Source organism: Passer domesticus, chromosome 3 (assembly GCF_036417665.1).
Source record: "Passer domesticus isolate bPasDom1 chromosome 3, bPasDom1.hap1, whole genome shotgun sequence".
NCBI classification, from domain to species: Eukaryota; Metazoa; Chordata; class Aves; order Passeriformes; family Passeridae; genus Passer; species Passer domesticus.
Genome location: NC_087476.1, coordinates 7,511,440 through 7,535,138, shown reverse-complemented (window position 1 = coordinate 7,535,138; position 23,699 = coordinate 7,511,440). Strand labels below are relative to the sequence as shown.

The window sequence follows — 23,699 nt, the reverse complement described above, 5'->3', positions numbered from 1 at the left end:
GCAGGGATATATTCAACTAGATCAGGTTGCTCTGAGCCCTGTTCAGTGTGATCTTTGCAGAGATGGAGCATCAGTAACCTCCCTGACAGTGTTTAACCCCATCATTGTAAAAAAAATCCTTCCTTATATCTAATCTAAATCAACCCTCTTTCCGTTTAAAACCATTACCCCTCCTCCCAGTGAAACTGGCCCACTGAAAATACCTCTTCCCATCTCTCTCTCAGACCCCTTTAAGTACAGAAAGGCCACAATAAGGTCTCCCTGGAGCCTTTTCTTCTTTGGGATGAACAATCCCAATTCTCTCAGCTTTGCTTCATACCAGAGGTGCTCCAGCCCTCTGAGCATCTTCATGGTCCGAACTGCACCCACTCTAACAGGACTACACCTTTCTTGTGCTAAACACCCCAGAGCTGGACACCCAGTGGGGTCTTACAATCACCTCTTTTGACCTGTTGCCTGGGGAGGGAGGAGTTGTAGGGAATTAAAAATTCAGCTGTTTCCCAAGCAAGATAACCTGGTATTAAAAATTAGCACATCAAAGCTTCATGTGTTCTGATTCTACACAAATTCAATGCATGAGTGTTATCACAATGAACTGGAGCTGATCAGAGATACTGGAAGAATAAATATCTGTAAGATTAGTTAATTATCAGGAAGAGGAGGAGGACTCACAATCTGTAGTGCAGGCACGTTTGAATGCAGCAGCCCTTCAAGTCACTCTTCCTTGGAAATAGAGTATGTAGACATACAATGTTTAGTCTCAGCTATAAAAAAATGCATCCTTGAAGTAAAGCTGAACTCTTACTCAACCTAAGAGTCTTACAGAGATGTTTTATTAGTAATGTCCAAGGCACAAACTAGTATTATATCTTTAAAATGGCAAATGAAATTTGTTTCCACTCAGAGTTTGACTACTGCTTGAAGCAAGTAGTAGTCAAAAAAGAAAAACACTGCTTTTATGAAGGTGGAGTTTCTATAGACACTGTTGCAGATACTGCCTTTGGGCATCTCAGGGTTTGGAAAGAGTGCTTTTTACAAGCTTCAACATGTGTTCTTGGGGGCTGATGTCAAATACCAGGTGAAATAAAAGTCTCTTCTGGTGACAGTACCCTTCTAGCAATGAGAAGACAGTGGCAAAGCAACTTAAAACTGCAGGAATTAATTAGTTTGTTCCAAAAAGCCATTAAAGTGAGAGAAATTGTTTAATAATAACTGATAGTAGAAAAGGGAGCTGAAAGGAGGAGAAATCAAAGGTATGATAAGATAGAGGCTTGTTCCAGTCACAGGGGCAGGGTTGCAGCACAACAGCTACTCGGAGGAGACCAATTAAGATGAAAAGTGTGGGAGGAGCAGAAAAGAAGTAGGATTTACTGTAAGCAATGTTTTATCCTCTAGGATTGTTATGGTATCATTTATTATCCTAGGCTTCTAGTGGGAGGTGTCCCTGCCCGTGGCAGGGAGATTGGAACTGCATGATCTTTAAGGTCAAACTCAATCCATCCTATGGTTCTATCATCTCCTTGTCATATCCGAGCCAAAACCAGCACACAACAGCAAAACCTAACAAGGTATAATGAAGATGGAGAAACTATTCCTATTACTAGCAACTCAATTTTCACATTAAGGCTTTACTTTTTGATCATTCTGTACTCTGTCTCAGTTTCCTGTTACAAGCAATTTTCCTGTCTTTAGAGTAATAAGGAAAGGTCTCCACTGACAGCAAAACAATCACGAATAAAATTGCTTAGCCTGAGTTGAGTGGCAAAAGGCAACATGACTTTCTTCTCTGCTCTTAGTTTATTCCATAATATTGCTTTTTTTTTCTCTGCTCTGCTGCAGGAAAACATACCAGATATGAATGCTTTATTCTCCCTGTCCAAGCCCTCTGACCAGGCAGTGTCTAAGCTTGATGACAGACATCTTCCTGTAAATGTGTGTTTAAAATACATAAAGTTAAACCAGGACCAAATGTAGACCAGAGATCAGTTACTGCAAGAATAAGCCAAGCTTTGTGTACAGTTACTGGTCAGAGATCGAGGGATGTAAAGTGACAACTATTTCTGAGTGGTCAAAAAGCAGTAATTGCTCAATAGTGACCTGCACACATTCCACCTGCAGTGACCTGTTTAATTTTGCTTCCTAGTGAGTGGCATTTCCTCATCTGGAGAGCCCAGCTTGTTGTCCCAGCTATAAAGAACTACTTAGGGACAGCCACACCTACCTGATGAGTGACAGCTCTGACCCCTTTATTAGATTTAACTCTCTTATTCATGCTACATTTTCTTTTCCACCTCCTCATTTTTCTCTCCAGCAAACACAGAAGCAATGAGCCCTCACTCAGTGCTGCTGGAGGTTCCATTTTTACAGCAGTGCAAATTTCTTTCCTTCTTTTGAGTAAATGCTAGATACTGTCTTTTAACCCACATCTTTATTTAAAAATGGAGGCATGAAACAGAACAGGATAAAAAAAATGACAGGTTAATATTTGCTTTCCACACCTAACAGAACAAGAGTTGTGCATTTCTGATATAGATTCTGAGTAACAATTTACCAAAAAGGTGTAGAAGGTACAAAGCACACATTGCATCAAAAATAGAACTTCTAGAGATGTTGGTTTGGTTTCTGAACCAGAAGCCCACACATGTTTTAAAATAACAAATGGCTACTGTATTCATTTTTTTCAGGTTTTTCTATTACTTCATAGCTGTATGAAATAAAATATTCATGTCCCAACTTTGTTCCCTGCCAAGCACAGATATTATTTAGTAGTGAATGGGGATCCGGACTGTATTTATTCAGTGTGGCAAAGGCTCCTTTGCCTACCGCACTGAAATGGTTTTGAGATTTACAGAACATCTATGTAACCATAGAGAAAGCAGCTTTCCAGACAGGCCAGACCATGTTGTGAAGGGAGGCAGTGCTGACTCATGCAGACTGAATTATTGCAAATAAAACTTTGCCAACTGCTGAGCAGACACAAGGGTTTTACTTGCTGTGCCTAGCTGCAGTGCAGGCGGGCAGAAATGCTCAAGCACACAGGAATTTCACAAGTGCCAAGTGCTGACAATAGCAGAGTAATGGGGTTAAGCAAGGTTATTTGTTGCAATTTTACAATCCTTATGCCACAATTAGTAAATAACACCTCGGTAAGACAGAGTTGCAGGTTCATTTCAGACGCATTTGTTTCTCCACACTCAAGTTTTGATGAAGCCAAGAAGCCACTCTGATCCCAACAGGCTGGGATCCCTACTGCATCTGCTACAGATATGAGGGTTTTTTCCCCCCAAATCTTTCACTTTTAGGTGCTAAAAACCTGTTATTTAATACATATTGTTGGGTTCTGAGGACCAGTACTACTTTTGAATAGTGTACCTCTTGTGTGCCGAATTTTGTGAGATTCTCTGGAATTACACGTTGCTTTTAAGGGATGAATAACATAAATATTGTGGAAAATTAGAAATAAATCTTCTCAGATTTCAGAATGTTTTGTGAGTTGCTGTGAAAACAAAATTTTTTCGGATTCACGGATTTCTGGAAAGATGTAGGCATGCTATAAAACAAATACATACTATGATAAAGATAGGCAAAACAGTGTAAAACAGTAAAGTGAGCTTATGATTAACAACATCATTAATAAAAGCAGAGATTCATTGAAAGGGCAAAGAGATCACTGTGGTTTTAATATGGCTTATGGAAGTCTACACAAAAGCTCTGTGTGGATGAGACACAGAAATTTCTCTCGACTCTGGCTTTTGCTTGCCTGGTGTAACGCTCAGTTTGAGGTGCTGCTGCCCCCATCTGCCAGACATCCTGCTGGACTTTGCCATGAAAAACAGAAGCAAAGGCAAATTCTTCCACCAGCTGCAAGTAATAAGGTTGTGCTGTACTTCAAATCAGTGGCAAAGTTGTTGCATTCAGGGGGTTAGATGTAATTTTGTAGTCTTCCCCCAAAACAGAATTGACCTCTTAGGTTTATGACTTTTTTTTCAGTTGAAAGTTGTTTTTGACCAGAGGTGAGTCTGTCAGAGCAAGTCACTTTGTAACTCACATTGACATTAAAGTTTAACAGAGTTCAAGCCAGAGCTGAAATCAATGGAGTGTGAAAAGAGATCATTCTATTGGCCATTAATGCTTCACTTGAATTTTCATGCAAGGGTTGTCTTGCTTTTATCCTGCTTCTTGCTTTGGAAAGGGAAATCTATAACAATTTGCTGATCTACTTCACTGATCAACTCTTTCTGAAAATTCATGTCCCAGAGGAATTTTGGCTGCAGAGTCACTAAAACACTTAAGAACAAAGGTTTCTAATATTTGTGACCAATAAATCCTCACCTGTCTGTTAAGTTTAACCTTCATGGCTAAATAGTTTAAGGCAAAATTATCCTTTTGTTCTGTGTCAGCAGTGTCAGGAAAAGGGCTTTTTCTGCCTAACAAGATAAAACCATTGGCACTTGGCATTGGCAGTCTTTCCAAGAAATACTGTGCTGCGTTGCTGAGGCTGAATTTGCTTTTCCTCTTCTGAACTGGGGTCATCATGGGTTGGATGCCACTGCCTAGATCAGTATCTTGGCACTAAGTGGGCATATTAACTGGAGTGACAATTGCAAACATGGCAGTTTCAAGCTGCTGGAAAGACAAAGAGTACAAGGGTTGTGTCCCCTCTTTCTGCCACGCTGAGGTCCTGGCCCATTTTGTTTTACAAGGAGCCAGTTCAGTCTGAGTGGTGCTCACTAGACTGATAGGATTTAAAATCAGATTAAAAGAAAACACTTAAATACAGAGACACAGCCAGGCAAAGAAGGTCTGTCATTTTATAAAGATGTTAAATTTTCCTGGTAAAACTCCCATCTTTGCTTGGCTTGATGAAGCCTTCATCAGTCCTGGGGTGGTAAATGAGAAACAGGAAACTTATGGGCATTATTCCAGGTAAATCTATATCTGCAAACTTTCCTTTGCCCAGGTTGCAAACAACTCAATACACCTGTGCATCCCCAGACTATTCTAGACTTCACCCTTCAGTCAGAGAAACTACCCAGGGAAAGTCCATATCAATTCCACAGCAATAAGGCAGTTTTGAATCAGAGCCTGCAATAAGTCAATTTAAACACAAATCCATGGACAGGTTTAATTTCAGCATTTCCATAAGTACTTATTTTTCCGCCAGACCCCCATCCTTTTTCAGTGCAGAAAATGAAAAATGCTGCAAGGTGGATTGTGCTTCCTGAATTGTTAAAGTTTTTATAATCTTCCTTATTCACTAAGTAGCCTTGGGTTTTATTTAATAATCATTTAGAAGCAGTGCTGAATAGAAATATATCTTAGTTGATTTTCTCTTGGGTTTTTATGTTATTCTTACTGTAACTGGTGCTTCACAAATGCAGCTTTTTCTTCACAAGATTCCTGAGGCAAGTTAATATTAGTATCCTCATCTTACAGATGAAGAACAGAAAGGTGGAGCAATTTGAGCAAGAACATTTCAAACATTTGCTATTCTTGGATGCTTCTCTTGGGACACAAAGGCTTACTTGAAGGACTTGCTCTGCCTGGTTTCATTTGGAGTGGGATGTGCTTTCTTTCCACAGAGCAAATCACACACAGCTCAAGTCAGCACAGCAGAAATCAAAGGCGGGTACAAGCTACAGTGCAACTCCTCTCCAAGCAAACCAATTTGTCATCACTTGTCACATTCCCACCTTCCTTCTGTTCCCAGCCATATGTTCCCCTCCCCTTCCACCAGCACTGGCACCTGCCTGGCTCCTTCTGTGAGCTCAGCCTGAGGAAAGGAAAAAAAAAAGTGTGATTACTTTTTGACAACAAGCTACAGAGCCGGTTTTGCATTTATAATAATAATAGAATGGCTTGTGTTGGAAGGAACCTTAAGGATCATCTAATTCCAGCACCCCTTCCATGGGCAGGGACAACTTCCACTAGACAGGTTGCTCAGAGCTCTCTCCAACAGGGCCTTAAAAAGTGTGTTTATTTGTTTTTAGTGTATGTTACTACTAATTCTAAAACAACTATTTTATTTATGTGTAGTTAGGCATTAGCAATTACATTTCAAATTACTATTCATTTACTAATACACAGCAATCACAAAAGTTTATAAATATTCATTAATATTTATCGCCATATAACTGAATATAACATATAACATACAACTTTTGCATATTGAAAAAAATATTATCATATATTATTTATAAATTATATTTTATAATGTCAGAACTCCACAAGCTTCCGATGGTACTGCGGAGGAGGGGGAGCACCCCCCAGCACGGCAGCCCCTGAACTGAGGGGCCACTTTGTCAAAGAAGATACATTTTTAGGCATCAGTGAATCACCAAAAACGCCTTTTACATTTTTTTACACCTTTCCCCTCTGCCCCTCCATCCCTCCGTCCCTCCCGGGCTCCCGCCCCCGCGCGGGCGGGGCGCGCCGGGGTCGCCGCGCGTGCGCACTGAGCTCCACGTCGGGATCGCGGCGGGCCCGGGAGCGATTCCGGGAGCGATTCCCGGCAGCGATGTTCCGCCGTCCCCCGCGCAACTTCCGCGGCCGGCGGCGCGCAGCCTCCAGCGGCAGCAGCGAGGGCGAGCCGGAGCCGCAGCCGGAGCCGGCCGCAGCCCCGTCCCCGGACTCGGGCGCCAGCTCGCCCTCGGAGCGGGAAGCGGAGCCCTCGGAGGGCGGGGGCGATCCCGGCGCGGAGGCGCCGCTGCCCGCGGAGGAGCCGGCCCGCAGCCCCCGCGAACGGGCGCGCAGAGCCGGGGCGGGCACGGGCCCGGGGCAGCGCCGAGCCGCGGGCGCAGCGGGGCCGGGCCGGGCCGGGAAGGAGCTGCTGAGCTTCGGCGGCGAGGAGGAGCGGGAAGGTGAGGAGGGATCGGGTGTGTGTGCCCGCGGAGCGCGGCCGGGGGCTGCGGGAGCGGAGGGGCTCTGCCGTGGGCTGCCGCCTCAGCGAGCCCCGCGCTGGGCGCCCTCCTGCCTCTCGCTGCAAACACAGCGGTGTGAGGGGAAGGGCTCCGGGAGGGTCTGCGCGGTCCTGCCCTGGCAGGGGGGTTGGCCAAGGTGATCTCCAGAGGTCCCTTTCACTCCCTTTCAAACCTGACAATTCTCTGATTCTGTGAAAAGTACTTTGGCAATTATTTATGTCCAAGTTCCTTTGACTGGAAAGAATCTGAAATCTTAGAACTGGAGAAAACCAGAGGGAACAAGTACTGTGTGGTTCCGTGACTGAACAAGCTTAAATGAATGAAACTTGAATGTTTAACTGACCCTTCTGGGCTGTGACTGTTGTGGCTGATGAAAAGACATTGCCACAAGCTGCAGAGAGACCCTGCATTTCAGCAGTGCAGTGGTGCTGCGTAGAGGAGGCTGAGCTGCAGTTTTTACCTAAGAGGTGATCAGTGATGAGTGATAAAGCCACTGTAATATTTAGGATTAATTGAGCCAGAACTGAAAGACTGGACATAGCCCTTAGTGCCATGGCCTTGTTGACATGTTGGTGTTTGGTCATAGGTTGGACTTGATCTCAGAAGTCCTTTCCAACCTCATTGATTCTGTGATTCAGAAGTTATGCTGTGTGCACGTAGAGTTTACCTGCACTTTTGTATGCAGTACATGCATATATATGTGTGTGTATTGTTGGCTTTACGAATGTTACTCAGAATCACTTTGTTTTATCTGGTAGGTGAAGAGTTTTTTAAAGTTAAAAAGCCATCCTTCAACGAAGTAACCTTTAGAATTAAAAAGAAGGAAAGCTTGCTGCCTGCACAGACAGAAGCTGAAGAAAGCAAAAGTAAGTACTTTTTTTTAGTTAAATATTTTATTAAATAAATGAAGAGTTGTAAAAATACTCCTGTTAGATGTTTTTTTGCTTGTTAATTCAACCCAGAATTATACTTACAATGTTAGTTTACAGGTTTATAATTGTAATGTATTTGTGCTGAAATTGTTTTCTGTTTGACCTTGGTGAAAGTTTATCAGAACTTGGAGGCTGTTCTTGAGAAAACCTGATTATTCAGAACCATGTACTACATCAAAGTTAACAAAGTTCTGTTAAGTTTATACCTCAACATAATATCTTGCAAACTATGGGCCAGGTATCCACTGCTTATTGCTGTCAGATTGCAGTTTGATCTGAGTGTTGGCATTTAGGGAACATGTGACTAGCATTTTGTCTGATGAAACATAATGTAAACATTATTAAATTACATGCTCTTGCAGCATTTAAATGTTCTAACTGAATTCAGTGAATAGCCTTGAGTATTCTGGTAGTATCCCTAGTTTCATTGAAATACAGTCAGTTGCCCAGAGAGGCTGGGCTCCCCATCCCTGGGAGTGTTCAAGGCCAGGTTGGATGGGGCTGTGAGCAGCTGGTCTAGTGGAAGATGTCCCTGCCCATGGCAGGGGAATTGGAACTAGATGATCTTTAAGGTGCCTTCCAACCCAAACCATTCTGTGGTAAGTTTCCTATTGGAATATTTGGAGTTTGTGTGTTTTAGAAACAAATGCATCTGAAAGTTCTCTTTATGTATTCCGCTTTTGACACCTCTGTCAATTCACAGATACACCATATTTGCTAATGTTAGATAAAAGTAAATTAGATTGAGATTGGGCAATAATTCCCTTTGAGGTTGTGATTCAGCTGAGATAGTAAATTTTCTTAGTAGCTTCTTACAAAAGCATATCACATTCTTATAAAAGGTGGTACATTCTGGTGTTCAGTAATCTTATGATTTACTGAAAGTGTAGTGGCAGATGAAGAGAAATCAGTATTTTTAAAGAATTTGGTAATAACTAGAGATAGATATAAATGTTTAGCATTTAACTAAGAGCTCCCTCATTGATAATGCTTTAAAAAAAGTGCTTTCTAAATGCAGTTTTTCAAGTCAAGAATCCAAATATGCTGTGAGCAATCAGAATATTAATTAGTTGTTATCTGACAGCTGATCTCATTGCTTTTGTGCATGTAAATACACTCTGTGTCTCAGAAGAACTCGTAGTCTTTCTGTGGGAAGCATCATCAAAGATGCTTTTATTCAATACAAGAATTGGCTTGGAAGTGACTGTCTTGGAATGTTACAATTTGGCATGTTTTGATGAGACCAGGTGGAGATAGACAAGTGACCAGTCTTTGCTGCAGCAAAGTATAAATAATTTCTGGTGACCAGTTATGGCACATCATATTCCAGCAGCTGAAATTGAAATAATGGATTTTTTTCCCTTATAATGAAGAAATCTGTCAGTTGGAGCCTGGAGTTGGCAATACCAAAGATACTTGTAAAGAGGATGAGGACAATGAGGATGAAACTTATTCTTCACTGAATGAAGATAGCAACAGCTCAGACTCTGAAAATGAATCCAGCTCTCCACAGAGGAGGAAGGATTTATCGCCAGGTTAGTTCCCTGGGGTTTTTTTTGTTTTTTTTTTTCAAGAAAGCTATTTTAGAACATTTTGTGTTTGAGGTACATGACAAGTTAGGTGAGATGAGTTCCACCCAGCTTAAACCATTTAAGGTATGGACATCTGTTTATCCTGAGTGAGGGCTACCCTTTTGTAAGAACAGCGGCTCCCCCACATTTTCAGTTGCAAACATTTGTTGTCTTTCTGTGCTAATTTTCGAAACAGAGCAGAAATTATAAGTGCTGGTTATAGAAGAAAGACAGCAGAAAATTCCTCTTTAGTCATGCACACTAAAATAAAATAAAGTGAGGTGAAAATAACATCTCACCTTCAGGCTGAGAGCCACTTTTTAATCTCCTTATAGTCTACCTGGCGATCATTGTAGAAAACCATCTTGTGTTCTGTATCCAGAGTTGTACAGTGGTGCTGAACAGTTGTGATGATTGGCATTAGATACAGATTGTTGCTTTTAGTCTTTTCCTTAGATTTTCTCTCTCTTTGATGCAGGCAGTATCCCCAGTGCAGCTCACATTGAGGCTGCTCGGAGGAAGCGTCACTTAGCCAGGACAGAGGCTGATTATCTTGCCCTGGATGTTTCAAAGAGTCCTCAGGTCCCTCAGAGAAGAGGAAGCAGTGATTTGGAGAGTGAAGATGAGTCTGAAACAAAGAACCTTGATTTTGCTCCTAAAATGAGAACTCTTAGGCAGAGGATGACTGAAGACATGGGTGAGCTTGTGGTATTTCTCCTGGAGGCTTTGTTTTAGTCTCTGGAGCCATGGGGGACTTGTCCAGTAGGGAGTGAGGCTTTGCTCCTCAGGGCTCTTGGAAAAAGGCTGTGCAGTTGGTACTTGAGGTTTATATGGGTCATAAATTTGGTTTAGGTCTCACTTGTGGTGGTGCAGGATACTTTCAGAAATATTTACAAAATTATTTTTGGCCTTGTTGACTGCAAAAAAATGGCCTTGTAAGAGGCACATTTACTGTGAATAAAGTTAGTGTAAGTCCTGCCTCCTGCTTCTAGTCTGGTCTTCTAAGTGCTCTTCTTGCACTGACATTATAAATTCAAAAAATGAAAAACAAACAAACAAGCCAGCATTCCAGCCCTTCAGAAGTAAACAAATCTATCGCATGCAAAACATGTTTGTATTCCCTTAGAGCTGCTTACAGTGTTGTTTATGAAGCACAGGTTTACTTGAGTATTTGAATAAGGGCTATAAGGAATGCATATCTATGAGCAGAATCTGCCATTCAAATTAATGCTAACGAGGTGTTTTTGTATTTGTAGTTGAGTGTATGTTCTGGAATGCTCAAGGGTTTGTTGGGTGTCATGTCTTGGTCTATACTTATATTCTTGTTTACATGTATTTTGCATGTAAACTTTGTTTTGAGAAACAAAAACAAGGTGTTTGTGTGCCTCCTACTGCAGTAGTAGTGGTCTGAGAAACAGCTGTGTGATCAATGCTAGTGTGAATCCTACAAATCCCAGTAGCCTTTTCCAAGCCTTCCTTGCCTTTCAGTTTTGCAGTCCTCCATCTGCAGGTTTTTCATCTGCTTTTTTGTGTGTATCACTTCTCAGTATTGCCTGGGAGACCCATTGTTGCTTTAGAAGGAGGGGAAAAAATAAAGGGTGTAAATAAACATCTAATAAGAGTTGTTTTAATTTCCAGTGTCTCTGGGTGATGCATCAAGTGACGATGAAGCCAAGTGGGAAGAACAGCAAATAAAGAAAGCTGTTAAACTCTCTCAGGTGACACATGCTTTCCTAACCATTGGAAGTTCCTTTTTACTTATAGGCAAGAAAGCTTGTCTGGAGTCCTGTTGTATCTCTGTTCTGCCCTGTCATTAGGGAGGATCTTAGGAAGTTATTCCATGATTCTTCAGGAAAAGATGATTAGAAATATGGGAAAATGCAATGAAAATCTGTAATCTCTGTCTGGCTGGTGAGAAGCAGTGTGGTGATATCAGGCCCAAAGGCAGATACCAGTTGTTATAAGAGATCACAAGAAGCAGAGAAGAAAATTCTGAACTCTGATTTTTTTGCTGCTGTGCAAGGGATCTTGAAAGCAGGAGTATGCAAATAATACAAATGTTGCAAAGCAAAAATTATTATTTTATTCTGCTAAATTTCTGTTAAATGGCAATATGAGAGCTCTCTTCACAGTTCAGCAGAATGCTGTCTTTTCCCCAGTAAGTAAATTGGCAAAAATAAACTATATTTTGATGTGTTGGAAGTTTTGGTTCTGGCTTGGATCACTTACTCTGGATCAGACTTGAGCTAGGAGTGTCTGAATAACCAGCTCTTTATTGAAGTCAGAATTGACAATTGTAGAAATTTTTCCAATTTGGGGAGTTGAGAAATGAGAGAAAGTTACATCTTTCTGAGACTGGTGTTCAAATCCAGTATGATTTAGGTCCTCATACTCCACTGCTTATGGAAAAGTTAATTCTGCTCTTCAGGAAACAGCAGCAATTTATAGCCATAGACCTTGTTATGGATTTAATGCTTGAATTTATTGGGTTTTGTTTAGATTGTTTTGTGATTGAAATATATATCTTTTATCAGATGTCTAGTATTTAAATGGTATGTCTTGTTGATCTGTAGAGTTGCAAAGGGAGAAATTGTGTAAATGGTGTATTAAAAATTGACACTCAATTTTTGTAGGAAATTTGTGATGATGCTTCTGTGCGTAAATATCAGCCAGCCAAACCCAAGTTTGATACCTCTGTTTCTCTACCACCTGTGAATCTGGAAATTGTGAAGAAGAGACTGACTGAAAGGTAACTCCTAAACTTACTAGTTGTCTGAGTTATTGTCACAGAATTAGGCAACAGCTTTGAAGTCTTACTCTTTTTTTCCAGAGTGTTGAGCTTTATTGGGTTGTTACCAAGAGTAATGGTGTCTAATGGAGTACTACAGATTTTTTACTTTATGTGGGAATACTTTGTTTCAGGGGAGCATTTGGACTTTCCAAGAGTGTTTCTATCAACTGGAACTTTAAAAAGTAGATTAATTTATTTGGCAGCAGCTTTTTATGGTTACTGGCAGTTCTTGACAGAAGCCTTGGCTTGATGTTACGTTTGCCCAGCAAGCAGAATTTCATTGGGGGCAGGTGGAGCTGGCACTCCCAATCCTGGTAGTTCTTATACCAGCTGCAAAAATAGCCCACTATTTCTTGAAGCAGCCCAGGTTCCTCAGAGCCTGTTCAGAACGTGTCTGGATCTTTTTCTCTGGTTGTGTGCCAGGCTGTGACTTCTCTTGAGCAGCTCAGCTGCTGAGTGGGCAGCTGAAGTGGACATGGGAACCTCCTAGAGGGTGTGTGGGAAGGACAGCTGGGGTCAGGCATCCCAGGGTAAGCCATCCCCTGTCATCCCTCCCAGCGCTGGGAAGCAGCTGTTCAGATAAGTTTAGACAAGTAATTTAATACGAGTGAGACATGAATCGTGCTGTGAGCCTGCACCAAGCTCTCTCTGTGTAATCTTTGCTTTGCACAGACCATCACTGCTGCATTTGTTTGGAGAAGTGAAACTGAGTTGGACTAAGTATTCTTGTGGAATTGTATGCTTTCTTAGCTTTAATCACCTGAAGGGATGAAGCAGGAATTTATGTACAGGATCAAATAAGAAAACATAAGAATACAACTGTCAAGAGTGGGAAATTTGTCTGGGAAACAGCAGGAAGGGGAGGGGGAACCTGTTTGGTGTAGGTACAAACATGATTTGTTTGTGATATGTTAAGTGCTGAAATAAATGAATATTTTTTCATTTTAATTTGTAGCACAGTAGAACATAATAGCTTAGTTCATCTGTTTTCTTTGGGAACTGTTCAGTTCAGGGAGGTGAAATAAATTCTGGTCTGTGCCTTGATTCTGTTACAGACCTGCTCAAACTGAGCAAACAGTTGGGATATGTAAGGAGGGAAGGGGTAAAAAAGAGAGGAAGCAGAGTTGTAATAAATGTAAATGTTTGTGTGCTACCTGTCTACTAGAGACAGCTGTAGAGAGAAGTTTCTGGTGTTTGTCACTCAACAGTAAGAGTTGTCACTTGGTTTGTATTTAATAGTGAGCACATTGTGAATGCTACAGGTATTCTATTCATGCAACTTTTACTAATTGGTATGGACATGCTGATGTGAGCTGTAGTTTTTACCAGATTACATTGGGTAGAATCTATTTAATAATGTGATACCATTTAATTTTGGTTTTTATGTTTTTGGGAAGTGTGGTGTATTGAGGAGTCCAGGTAAAATATCTGGGGTGCTTTCAAAACCAGCACCATATAAATGATGTTTGGGTTGCCAAAGCATGATGTTTGTCCCTACCCTGTAAATGTTGGCATGGGTAAATCTTTCAGTGCTGCTCAGGTCAAGTGCAAGTGCTATTATTAGCACAGGCAAAGATTTTGTATGTGATTATAATGGGAGAAATGTTTTGGAGTGCATCAGCTGTTGAGCTGGCAATAGTTCTGATTGTCTGGGTTTCTCTCTTTTAGGATAACATCCTTACAGGATGTGCACCGTGCCCACCAGAGAGAGTATGAAAAATATAGGGAGGATATTGAGAGCTCAAAGATGTCTGTCCAGGAGCTGGAGAAGTCTTCAGATGCAGCTCTGAATTACAAATTCTACAGGACCATGAAAACATACGTAGAAAACTTGATCAACTGTTTGAATGAAAAAGTATGTATGTTTTCCTCTTTATTTTTTTTAAGATGATAAAGGTGTATTCTGTCAGTGAAAAATGAGAGAGACCACCCAGTTAAAAATCAGTTCTATCAGAATCAAATTTAATTTAAATTTAATTTTGTGTCACTTCGCAGTTGTGAATTTCTTCAGGTAACTCTAAAGGGAAGAAATGTTAGTTAGTGAATACATTTTCTTCAGTGGCTAGTGCCTCAAAAGCAAACTGCAATAAAACAAGGGACACCAGTGGTGTCCTGGTGAACCCTTTTGTATGAAGTCTTAGTCCTTAACTTGTAACTGGCATGTGGTTTGTGTTTTCATCCTTAAAAACTCCAGTGACCAGGAACTTACTCATCATTCTATGATACTTCTGTTCAATTTTCACAACTATGCAAGAAACCCATGGAAATAGGTTTTTGTTGATTCTTGTGAGATTGAAATCAATTTTGAGAGCCTGATTGGTGTTTGCTGTATTGCAGCTGAAGGACATTAATGAACTGGAATGGGCTGTGCATGCCCTTCTTCAGCAACGAGCCGTGAGAGTATCGAAGCGAAGGCAAGAGGAGCTGAAAAATGAATCTGCTTATATTCAGCAACTGACAGGTTAATACAAAGTTCAGATTTTCAAAGAAAATAACTTCTGTCTTTGAGCAGAAATACAGTTCATTTTTGGGTTAAGATTTTAATTTTCACTTTTGATCTCCTTTCTCCTTCCCATTGTCAGTAGGCGTGCTCTACTGTACTTCATTTGAAATTCTAATCTCAGTAATGCTCATGATACTGTTTTTCTCTGGCTTAATTTCTCTGAATATGACATGACCTTGTCAATTTTTAATTGTTCAATTTCCCATCAATATTTAAAAAGAAAAATGGGAGTCAGTTTTCCAGTAGGTCTCAAGCTGGAGGAAGCTTGCTTATTATTGAATTCTGTGAATATCTGAAAAAGCTGAGTGTGTAATTGGCAACATCACTTTTACCTGAGGGTGTCTGTAAGGCTGTGTGTGCCCAGATTGGAGATTTCAAACCAGGAGGTGACACCCATCTGGCAGAGCATGAAGAGAGATGCTACTCTGTGTAAGGGTTTTATCTAAAAGAAAACTGTTTCAGTCACTGTGGGAAAAATTAATACAGTTTTCTCAGCTCATATTTTCTTTCCTCACCAAGATATTGTTTATATGCTGTGTGAATCTCTAGCTGCTGCTATTTAAAAAACCCAAACAAACCAGACCTCCAAAACCAAACCCTTTAAAACTGTTCAGGCAAAGCTGAGAGCAATCTGCTTGGAGCTGCTGGGAACAGATGGAGGGCAGATGTACTGGATCCTGGTAAATACTAAATCATATGGGTTCAGTCTTCTCACTTGAGGGGATAAACTGCAGATGAGAGAAAGTAGCAGCCTGGATGGTTTTGTAATATGGGGTGGCAAACTGACAGCAGGTGTAAGGAGAAAAGGGTAATGCCATAGTAAGAGTTGCTATTAAAATGATTTTACCTCCAGCTCATTACAAATGAGACTGCACTTACATGTTTAGCAGCACATAGCATTGTTTTTTATGTTCTTAGTTGTATTTAATATAGTGGAAAGGCTGTTTTTTCTTACATGATAGTAGTACACCCTTTCTCTTTGGCATGTTTTGCACACCAGCCAGTTATTAGTGCTACAAGGAATTCACTCTGACTTACTCTGGATAGAGTTTTGATTAGGTTTGTTCTTTTGTGAGCTATTTTCCAAATTTAAAAAAAAAAAAAAAACTAACAAAACAATAGAAGGAGATTCTTTGTTTCCTGTTTGAAAATAAAACAGGAGCTTTAAAAACATACCACTTTATTTTTGGCTGTTTCTGTCTTATAGGTGGGAATGACAAACCAGTGAAAAGCAAATTGGAAGGTGATGAGAAGACACAGGTTCTGGAAATGTGTGAGCATCGAAGGTAACTCTTTTATAGAGGTGCACTTAACTCTGATAAATGTGCTGTGCATGACTTCCTGTCATTCCTGCACTCATGAATGTAGGATTACTAAATGAGATTACACTAAAAATATTTCAGTATTTGCTTTCCAAAACTGGAAGTACATGGAAGCCATCTATGCATTAATGTCATTCTCTTCATTTTGATTTGAACGTGGATGCTAATGGAGCTGGATATTTTAAACTAAAAAGTCTTTAAGTGAGGCAAAACTATGAGTGGAGCCTTTTTCTTCCTATTTTAATTAATAATATTATTAACTTTTACAGAAATACATTTTTGTATTATGTATAAATAGCCAAATTGGGCAGAATTGGAGAGGTGGTGGTGTGTGAAGCAAATCAACCTCTAGCCCCAGGTCTGCTATCAGTGTAGGTGAGACAGATGCTACATTTTGGATGTTACAGTGTTCAGAGATTGGTACCAATTTTTTTTTTCATATTATTGGGAGCTTTGAAAGTTTTACAGTTGCAGTGGTACCTCAAGTCATAACTACACTTTGAAGCAGCAAATTTTACTGGATGAAAAGTGGTATAACAACTTTCTCTCAAAATAGTTAACTTTTAATGCTAATTGATATGAATAACTGTTTAAAAGTATTTATGCAATATCACTTCCATACCATTTATCATTTTCCTGTGGTAGAAATTCAAGCCATTGACTTTGCAGGCTGTTTCTCTTGATGCCACAGCAATAGTTTTTAGAGCCCCACTGGCACATGGGTGCTATCACCTTTTCCCTGTAGGTTGTTGAACAAGATCCAGGACTGGCAGGACAGTCTGAGAGCTCAGTAAATGCACACTGAACTGTCAGACAGGATCCAGTTCAACACCAGATGCTCAGGTGGGATGAGTTGTTAGCCTCATCAGTGGTGATTAGGTGAAGGGAGGGTTATTGCATGGCTCATGGGGGAGGTCAGATGTTGCTCTAAGCTCTTGGATGTGAGTTCCCAAATCCCCTCCTTTTTCCACAGTTCAGGAGTTCTTTTGGTTCTGTACTCACTGTCACTCCCCCATTGCCTCTCCTTAGGCTGTTGTTCTCATGACTTGTTTTAAGTACATTTTCTGAAGTTGGATTATTTTCCTTCAGCTCTCTCCTGCACACACAGGAGAGGATAACTCACCTGAGTTCACTCCAAAATGCAGGGCTTGCAGGCGGCAGGCGAGGGAGCAGTCAGGAGAAGGAGATCACCACGAGGGCCTGTCGAGTGATGAGGAGCTGACTCCCACAGAGGTGGAAGAGTTCCAGAAGAGCAAAGGTTGGTGACAGTCCTAATGTGATGTCCTAGAACAAGATCTCTTGTTGATATTTCTTCAATGATTTTTTTAAGGAAAAGTAGAGGAATACTTCTTTTGAGTTCCCTGTTTTTATTTGCACACTGTAGAAAAAAAATGCACCCAGGCAGTTCTGACTAATGACTTGGTAGGAATGAATGAATGGTTGTAGATTTCTTGTGGTGGCAGCACTATACATGGCTTTTTAAACTAGAGGTTAGCTCTGTCAGATTATGCCAAAGCTGATCTGGCAGTACTCAGTGCAGTGCTGAGTTTTGTATTTATTTCAATTTATTTCCTGAAGCTGGAGTGTGAATTAAAGGTTGTTTACAGAGTTTTAATTATCTTGAGTGAATGGATGAAGAGGAGGAGGGAAAGGTATAATAGCCTTTCTTAACACAGCAGCAAAAGGGTTTCCATGCCTGAAATGTTATCATTCTGGAATAAAGTTTGAAATACAGTGGTTATATAAATCTGTAAAAAAAGGTCCTGAACAAACTTGCCTTTCCTTGGCGTTCTGACACTATTTTTCTCTAAAACTGGGTTTTTGTAGGAGCTGTTTTTAAACCATTTAAATGTCACATGTGTCAAAGATAAATAACAAATGCAGTTCTCATAAGAATATCTCTCATGTCCTATAGATGCATAAACCCTTCAGCTTATGCCTCAATAAGTTCTGTGATTGTTTCTTTTTATTCCCAATGAATATTATCCATAGATAACGTTTTAGAGGATAGTAGGAAAATCTTTGAAGATGTACATGCAGATTTTTGTGACATCAGAAAAATCCTGTTGAAATTCCAGGAATGGAAAGAGAAGTTTCCTGACTCTTACTGTGATGCTTACATCAGTTTCTGCCTGCCTAAGCTATTAAACCCGTTGATCAGAGTTCAGTTAATAAGTTGGAATCCTCTTGAGGTGGGTGCATCAGCTGACATTTTTGTTAAAAATTGTGTGTTTGTGTGTGTATGATACATTAATATAAAATTTTTTTTCTATACATAGCACAGTGCATTAGAAATTAAAAAAGCTACTGTGTTGTCTCAAAAACTGAAGCATGTTGTGGAATATTTTTAATTTCCCCCTCTCCTTTTATCTCCAGCCCCTTTTGCCACACCTCCTGTAAAAACAGTTCTCCTGGGTTCTTTGAAGACACTTGAAGAATCCCACCCATTAAACTGGGGCTTTAAATCTAGTTTTGCTGTTTTGGCCCATTCAGTGATGAGGGTGGAGCTGAAATTAAGTGGGAATTTGGGTGTTAGTGGATAGAGCTTTTCTCTTAATGCTGACCAGCTGAACAACTAACAGGAGTCATCTTTCAGCAGAATTTTACAGTGTTGGAGGAGATGCCCTGGTTCAGAGCTATAGAAGAATTCAGTGATGCAGAAAATGTATCTGAATCAAAAAGAGATGATGATCATGATAAAGAAGTTTTGCCTCGAGTGATTGAAAAAACTGTTCTTCCCAAAATTACAGGTATGATAAGAATGTATTGAAAACGTTCACTGCAACTATGCAATCAAACCTTAAATGAAAATGATAATAACAAATAATGTTGGTGATATCACAATGCTCCAAGATGCAATGATTGTATAGTTCCACAAAGCAGAGCTGAGGTGGCCTCTTCAAAATTATGGTGAGAGGCTGAGCTTTTTATGTTTACTTCTGTTACATTGTAATGGCTTGAAAGTAGGGCAGATAAGTAACTTGCACATTATGAATGAAATAAATTCCTATTTTTTTTCAGCATTTGTGAAGAGTGTGTGGGATCCTTTATCTACTTCACAGACAAAGAACCTTGTACAGCTTTGCAATAACATCTTTGGAAAACAAATCCTTTCCAAAAATGAGTCCAGCCGAGCAAGAGAGGTAAAAGCTGTGGTACCAAGAAAGGGGAACTTCACCCACTGTGTGTACTTTGTTCTCAGTGCCCATAGGAGCACACACAATTCTCCTGAACCTGTTTGGTTCTGATTACTTCTCTGATTCTCTCCTTATTTAAGATGGTGAGGCAGAAATTAGCTACTCTTAGATACAGGCAGAATTTTTCTACTATCCAAAATCTTTTTGTAGTTCTAATCTTCTTTCACTGCAATAATAATGATTTGCATTTAATTATCTTTCCAAATTTGAGCTTTATATGCTAGTAGTGCTTTAGTGGTGCATCCCTTAAGCTTTTGTTTATAAAGTAGGCCTAGAATTTTAAAACTTGAGAATCCCCAAAGGTTGGTTAATTGGTGAGGAGGAAAACTACTATGTAATCCTAACAATCCTTTAATAATTACTTCTATATACACAGTCAATCTAGAAAGCCCTTCTTAGCCTGATTCTGGGTTTCTGATGTAAATCAGGAAGTTTATCTATTGAAAATGGGATGGGTTAAGTGGTGAAATGGGATGGATGTTTGGGCCCTGAGTATGAAAATAAATATTTTAAAGAAAATGTTTATGCCCTCCAAAGTTTGTTGTTTTGAAACCATTTCTTAAAGTCAAGTGATACAACTGATCTTAGCAAGAACTTATAATAAATAAATAGGCTTAAAAAAAGGGTGGGTGGCAATCTATGGCACCTGAAAAGATGTTGCTCAAAAATACACACTATCCTAGCTATGGTGATTGTTTTTTACATAGAATTTAACATCTTTTAGTGGAGATTCCTTGTGTATAACTTGCTTTGGTTTTAATCTGTTCAGTTTTCTTGCTGCCTTGCAGATTAGTGTGCAGAAAAAGGCCTCACCTAAGGATATAGCTTAGGGATATAGCAAAACTCTTCAGGCTAAGCCTGTAGATAATTACAGCTGTGATTTGTCTGCTCTTTCTATTTTTTTATTCAGAGTCTCAATGTGTGTTATATAAAATGGCATCTGCACTTATGTCTAAGATATCAGACCTCTGGTGAACTAAATAACCTTTGAGGTTGTTACAAATAGAATATGAAGTCTTTCTTCTGAGGACACATTAATAATTCTTTTTTAATAGGATTTGATGAACACGGTTGTCCTAAGAATGAAGAAATCTGTAGAGGAAGATGTCTTTATTCCTCTGTATCCTAGAAGGTGAGCTAACCCTCTGACTCTCTTCAGTTTGTATTTTTTTTAGTTCCTCTACCTTTCTCCCCTACAGATGTAGATGAAATACTGTAGACACCCATGTCTGAGAGATCAGATGTTTGTTTATTTTCTTTTAAATCCAACAAAACCAAATCTTTATTTTAACTTTTTTTTTTTTTTCTTCCCATGACCAGCACTGTGGAAGACAAGTCATCACTACGTTCAAAATTTCAAGAAAGACGGTTTTGGTCAGCTGTTAAGGTAGAGAAAATAGATTTGTTCTGTTTGTCCTCTCTGAAATTCATTTCACTGGAAACATTAACATCCCAGACCATATTTCAGTTTTCTTGCTATTCATGTTGGCTATCCTCCTCCTTGACTCAGAGCAGGTTAATTTTCAGGTAACTTAACCTCAAGGTATTTTACCTTCATAAACACAGCCTTACACCACACTCAAAAATGACAGTTGTAAGGATTTATAGAGGCAACAGAAAAAACCCTCAGTACCTAATAATACTCATATGAACTACAAAAAGTCCGTGATGCCACAAACTGCAGCATCATCATGTCATGAGGGACTGTGTGTAGTCTTGTCCTGAGCAGTTGATGTAACCTTTTCACTTCTGTCTTTGCTTCTCTGACAGTTTGCTTAATTGTCTTCTGTACTTAGCAAATTGTTAAACCCCCTGGAAGGGAAAAATGTTCTTTCCACCCTTGGGAGGTCATGTATACACATATACAGGTGTATCTATACATAAGTATAGATGCACTTATAAAATTAATTAGGTTATTTACTCTGTTATGCAGTTATTAGTGGCTAACTGACCAGAAGTTTGAAGAGTGTAAATCCTAGTTTGAGGACTTGCAGTGGTTGCACATATTACCTTCCTAGGTTTTTCTTTTATGAAACTTGTAACAGTTTTAGCACACTTACAGCCAGTAGCTCTACAGTTTCTTTGTTTCTTCATTACTGCAGCTGCTCTCCAATGTTGTTCTTTGGGATGGGATTGTCCAGGAAGACAAGGTCCGTGATTTGGGACTGAGCAAGCTGCTGAATCGTTACCTTCTCCTGAACATCCTAAACACACCACTAGGGCCGGACAACGTCGAAAAGTGTAATAAGGTAAAAGATAACGTTCACTGGAAGAGGGGGTGGGGGTATGCTCAAAGCCTTTTGTTTTTCATGAAAAGGGGTCAAAACTGATGATGGAATATTTAAAAAAATGTAAACATTTAAAACTTGATATTAATTTTTTTCTTTTAACAGCCTTGCTGCATAAGAGCATTTTAGAGCTAATACTGCTCTGTAGGTTCTTAAGCATAACTACTTGGAGAGATAATGAATGTTGGTTTGCAGGAAAAAGTACAGTAATAATGACTGAACCTGCCAGAAGGTTTCTGTCAGAAGTGATGTGACTTGGTTACATTGAAGTGCTTGTTAAACTTTTTCCAAATATTGTGTAAACAGGTGGTTGCATGCCTCCCAGAAAGATGGTTCCAAGATCTCAAGGGTGGATCAACTCTCCCTGAATTACTGAACTTCAGCCAGCACTTGCTGCAGTGTGCCCATGCACTACACAAGGACAACCACAGGTAATGGATGAGGCTGTCCTTGAGGTTCAAGTGCTTCCCCAAATACTTTGTGTTAACATTTTAAAAAATTCCTTAAATACCATAAATGTGATACTTTAAAGTATGCTCATGTTATGTATATGTATATATATCACAATGAAAAGATGGAGTGTAATGTGAAGGAGCACTTGAGCAGTCCTTGTTTACTGGGAGAGTTTGAGGTGGTTGATGTTTGGTGCTGTTAATGCAGCACTATCAGAGGTCAGGAAACAAAAATTATAGTTTAGACATGTCAATAAAAGTGCTGCTATATTTTTATATTTTTTTTTTAATTCTTAAATAGTGATGAAACAAAAGAAGTTCTTCTCCTGCTGGTGAAAATTGGAGCTTTGCACATTGTAGAAGACTTCATTGAAGAGCACAAACTTGAACACCTTAAAGCAATGATTGGGAAATAGAAACCTTTGTAGGAATGCTTACATTACTAAACAAGCCGGGTATTCACAGTAAACCAGTTCTAATATGCAGTTTAATTAGTGAATCCTGCCTACTCAGAGGAAGTGGTAATCACTATCTTGGTGTTAAATACATGAGGTGTTTTTTCAAAATGTCCTTTATTGCCATCTACTCCTAGATTAGGGAATATTTAGAAGTTGCAGTTGTCAAAGCAATGGTTCAGGCATTCTAAAATGTGTGGCAGTGCTTTACTGCTGTATCCTCCTTGGAAGGAATCCTGCAAACAGAAAGTGCCTGTGAACTTCATCACTGCTAGCCAGTAGACAACTTGACAGGTTATTTTCAGTATTAATTGCCAAATACCATTCTGACTGAGCAGTCACTGAGCTCTTCTGACTTGTGGTCCACAGTGATTTTTGGCAGGGTTATTGTTAAGCCATTCCTAGTGAAAAGGATTCATGATGCCCCTGATACAGAAACAAGGAGGAGTCAGTGTGCAGGTCAGGAATCAGGATTTTCATCACAGACATTGTGGTGATGAGAAGAACAGAACAACTTCAGTTACTTTCTAGTAACTGGAGTTCTAGAAATCTCCCTTTGCTTCCCCGTAAGTTCTACAAAACTTTACTTCTTCATATTCTTATTAGGATCTTATATTATTTCTAATGTTTTGTAATTTTGTATATTTGCAATAAATATTGTTACAGAATAACAGGGATGTTTCATTGTAAAAACTGTAATGCATCACAGAATCTATATGTTTGTGACTATTTCTCCAAAATCTTCTGGGAATAGAATTTAACTCTTGTAGACTTAATCCTTATGCCTTCTTTTTATATTTTTTGTAAATTAAAAATATATTTTTGTAAAATACTTTAATTGTAAATAGGTTTGATCAGTATTACAGACAAAAGATTAAAAATAATTGGGGTTTTTTCAAAAAATAAAATATTTCACTGTGGTAATGACTCTTACAGCTCAATTCTTTAACGTGTGACAAAATGTTATTAATATGTATGAAAAAAGCCCCTTCAGCTCCACTAACCTACAGTAACTTCAGGATTTATGTTGCAAATAACACTTTCTAATAATCAGTTTCTGCTGTTTTTCCTCTCAGAACAAAAATGCAACTGCTGGTTAGCAATCAGCACAAGCTCATGATCTCATTGCTTTTCTCCTGTTCTGCTTTGCCTCATCCCAGCTTGTCTCTAGCACCAGCCTTGTGCTATGACAAAAATGTAATTGATGTTCTGTCACAATTTAGCTCTGTAGATGTTTGTTTCTGGAAGAAAGATTCCTTGTAATGACT

At 39.5% G+C, this 23,699-nt stretch overlaps 1 protein-coding gene across 1 annotated transcript; it reads left to right on the top strand.

The window, feature by feature from the left end:
* The first annotated feature begins 6,451 nt into the window (after positions 1-6,451).
* GCFC2 (GC-rich sequence DNA-binding factor 2) lies at positions 6,452-23,359 on the top strand. The gene is made up of 18 exons (XM_064411763.1): positions 6,452-6,860; positions 7,679-7,786; positions 9,226-9,387; positions 9,902-10,120; positions 11,062-11,141; positions 12,057-12,172; positions 13,883-14,069; positions 14,552-14,675; positions 15,925-16,003; positions 17,185-17,297; positions 18,032-18,231; positions 18,639-18,789; positions 19,061-19,182; positions 20,292-20,368; positions 20,557-20,623; positions 21,339-21,485; positions 21,831-21,955; positions 22,278-23,359. Exons 1-18 carry the CDS (start codon positions 6,518-6,520, stop codon positions 22,390-22,392), a joined length of 2,535 nt encoding a protein of 844 aa, XP_064267833.1. The 5' UTR covers positions 6,452-6,517; the 3' UTR covers positions 22,393-23,359.
* The last annotated feature ends 340 nt before the right edge of the window (positions 23,360-23,699 follow it).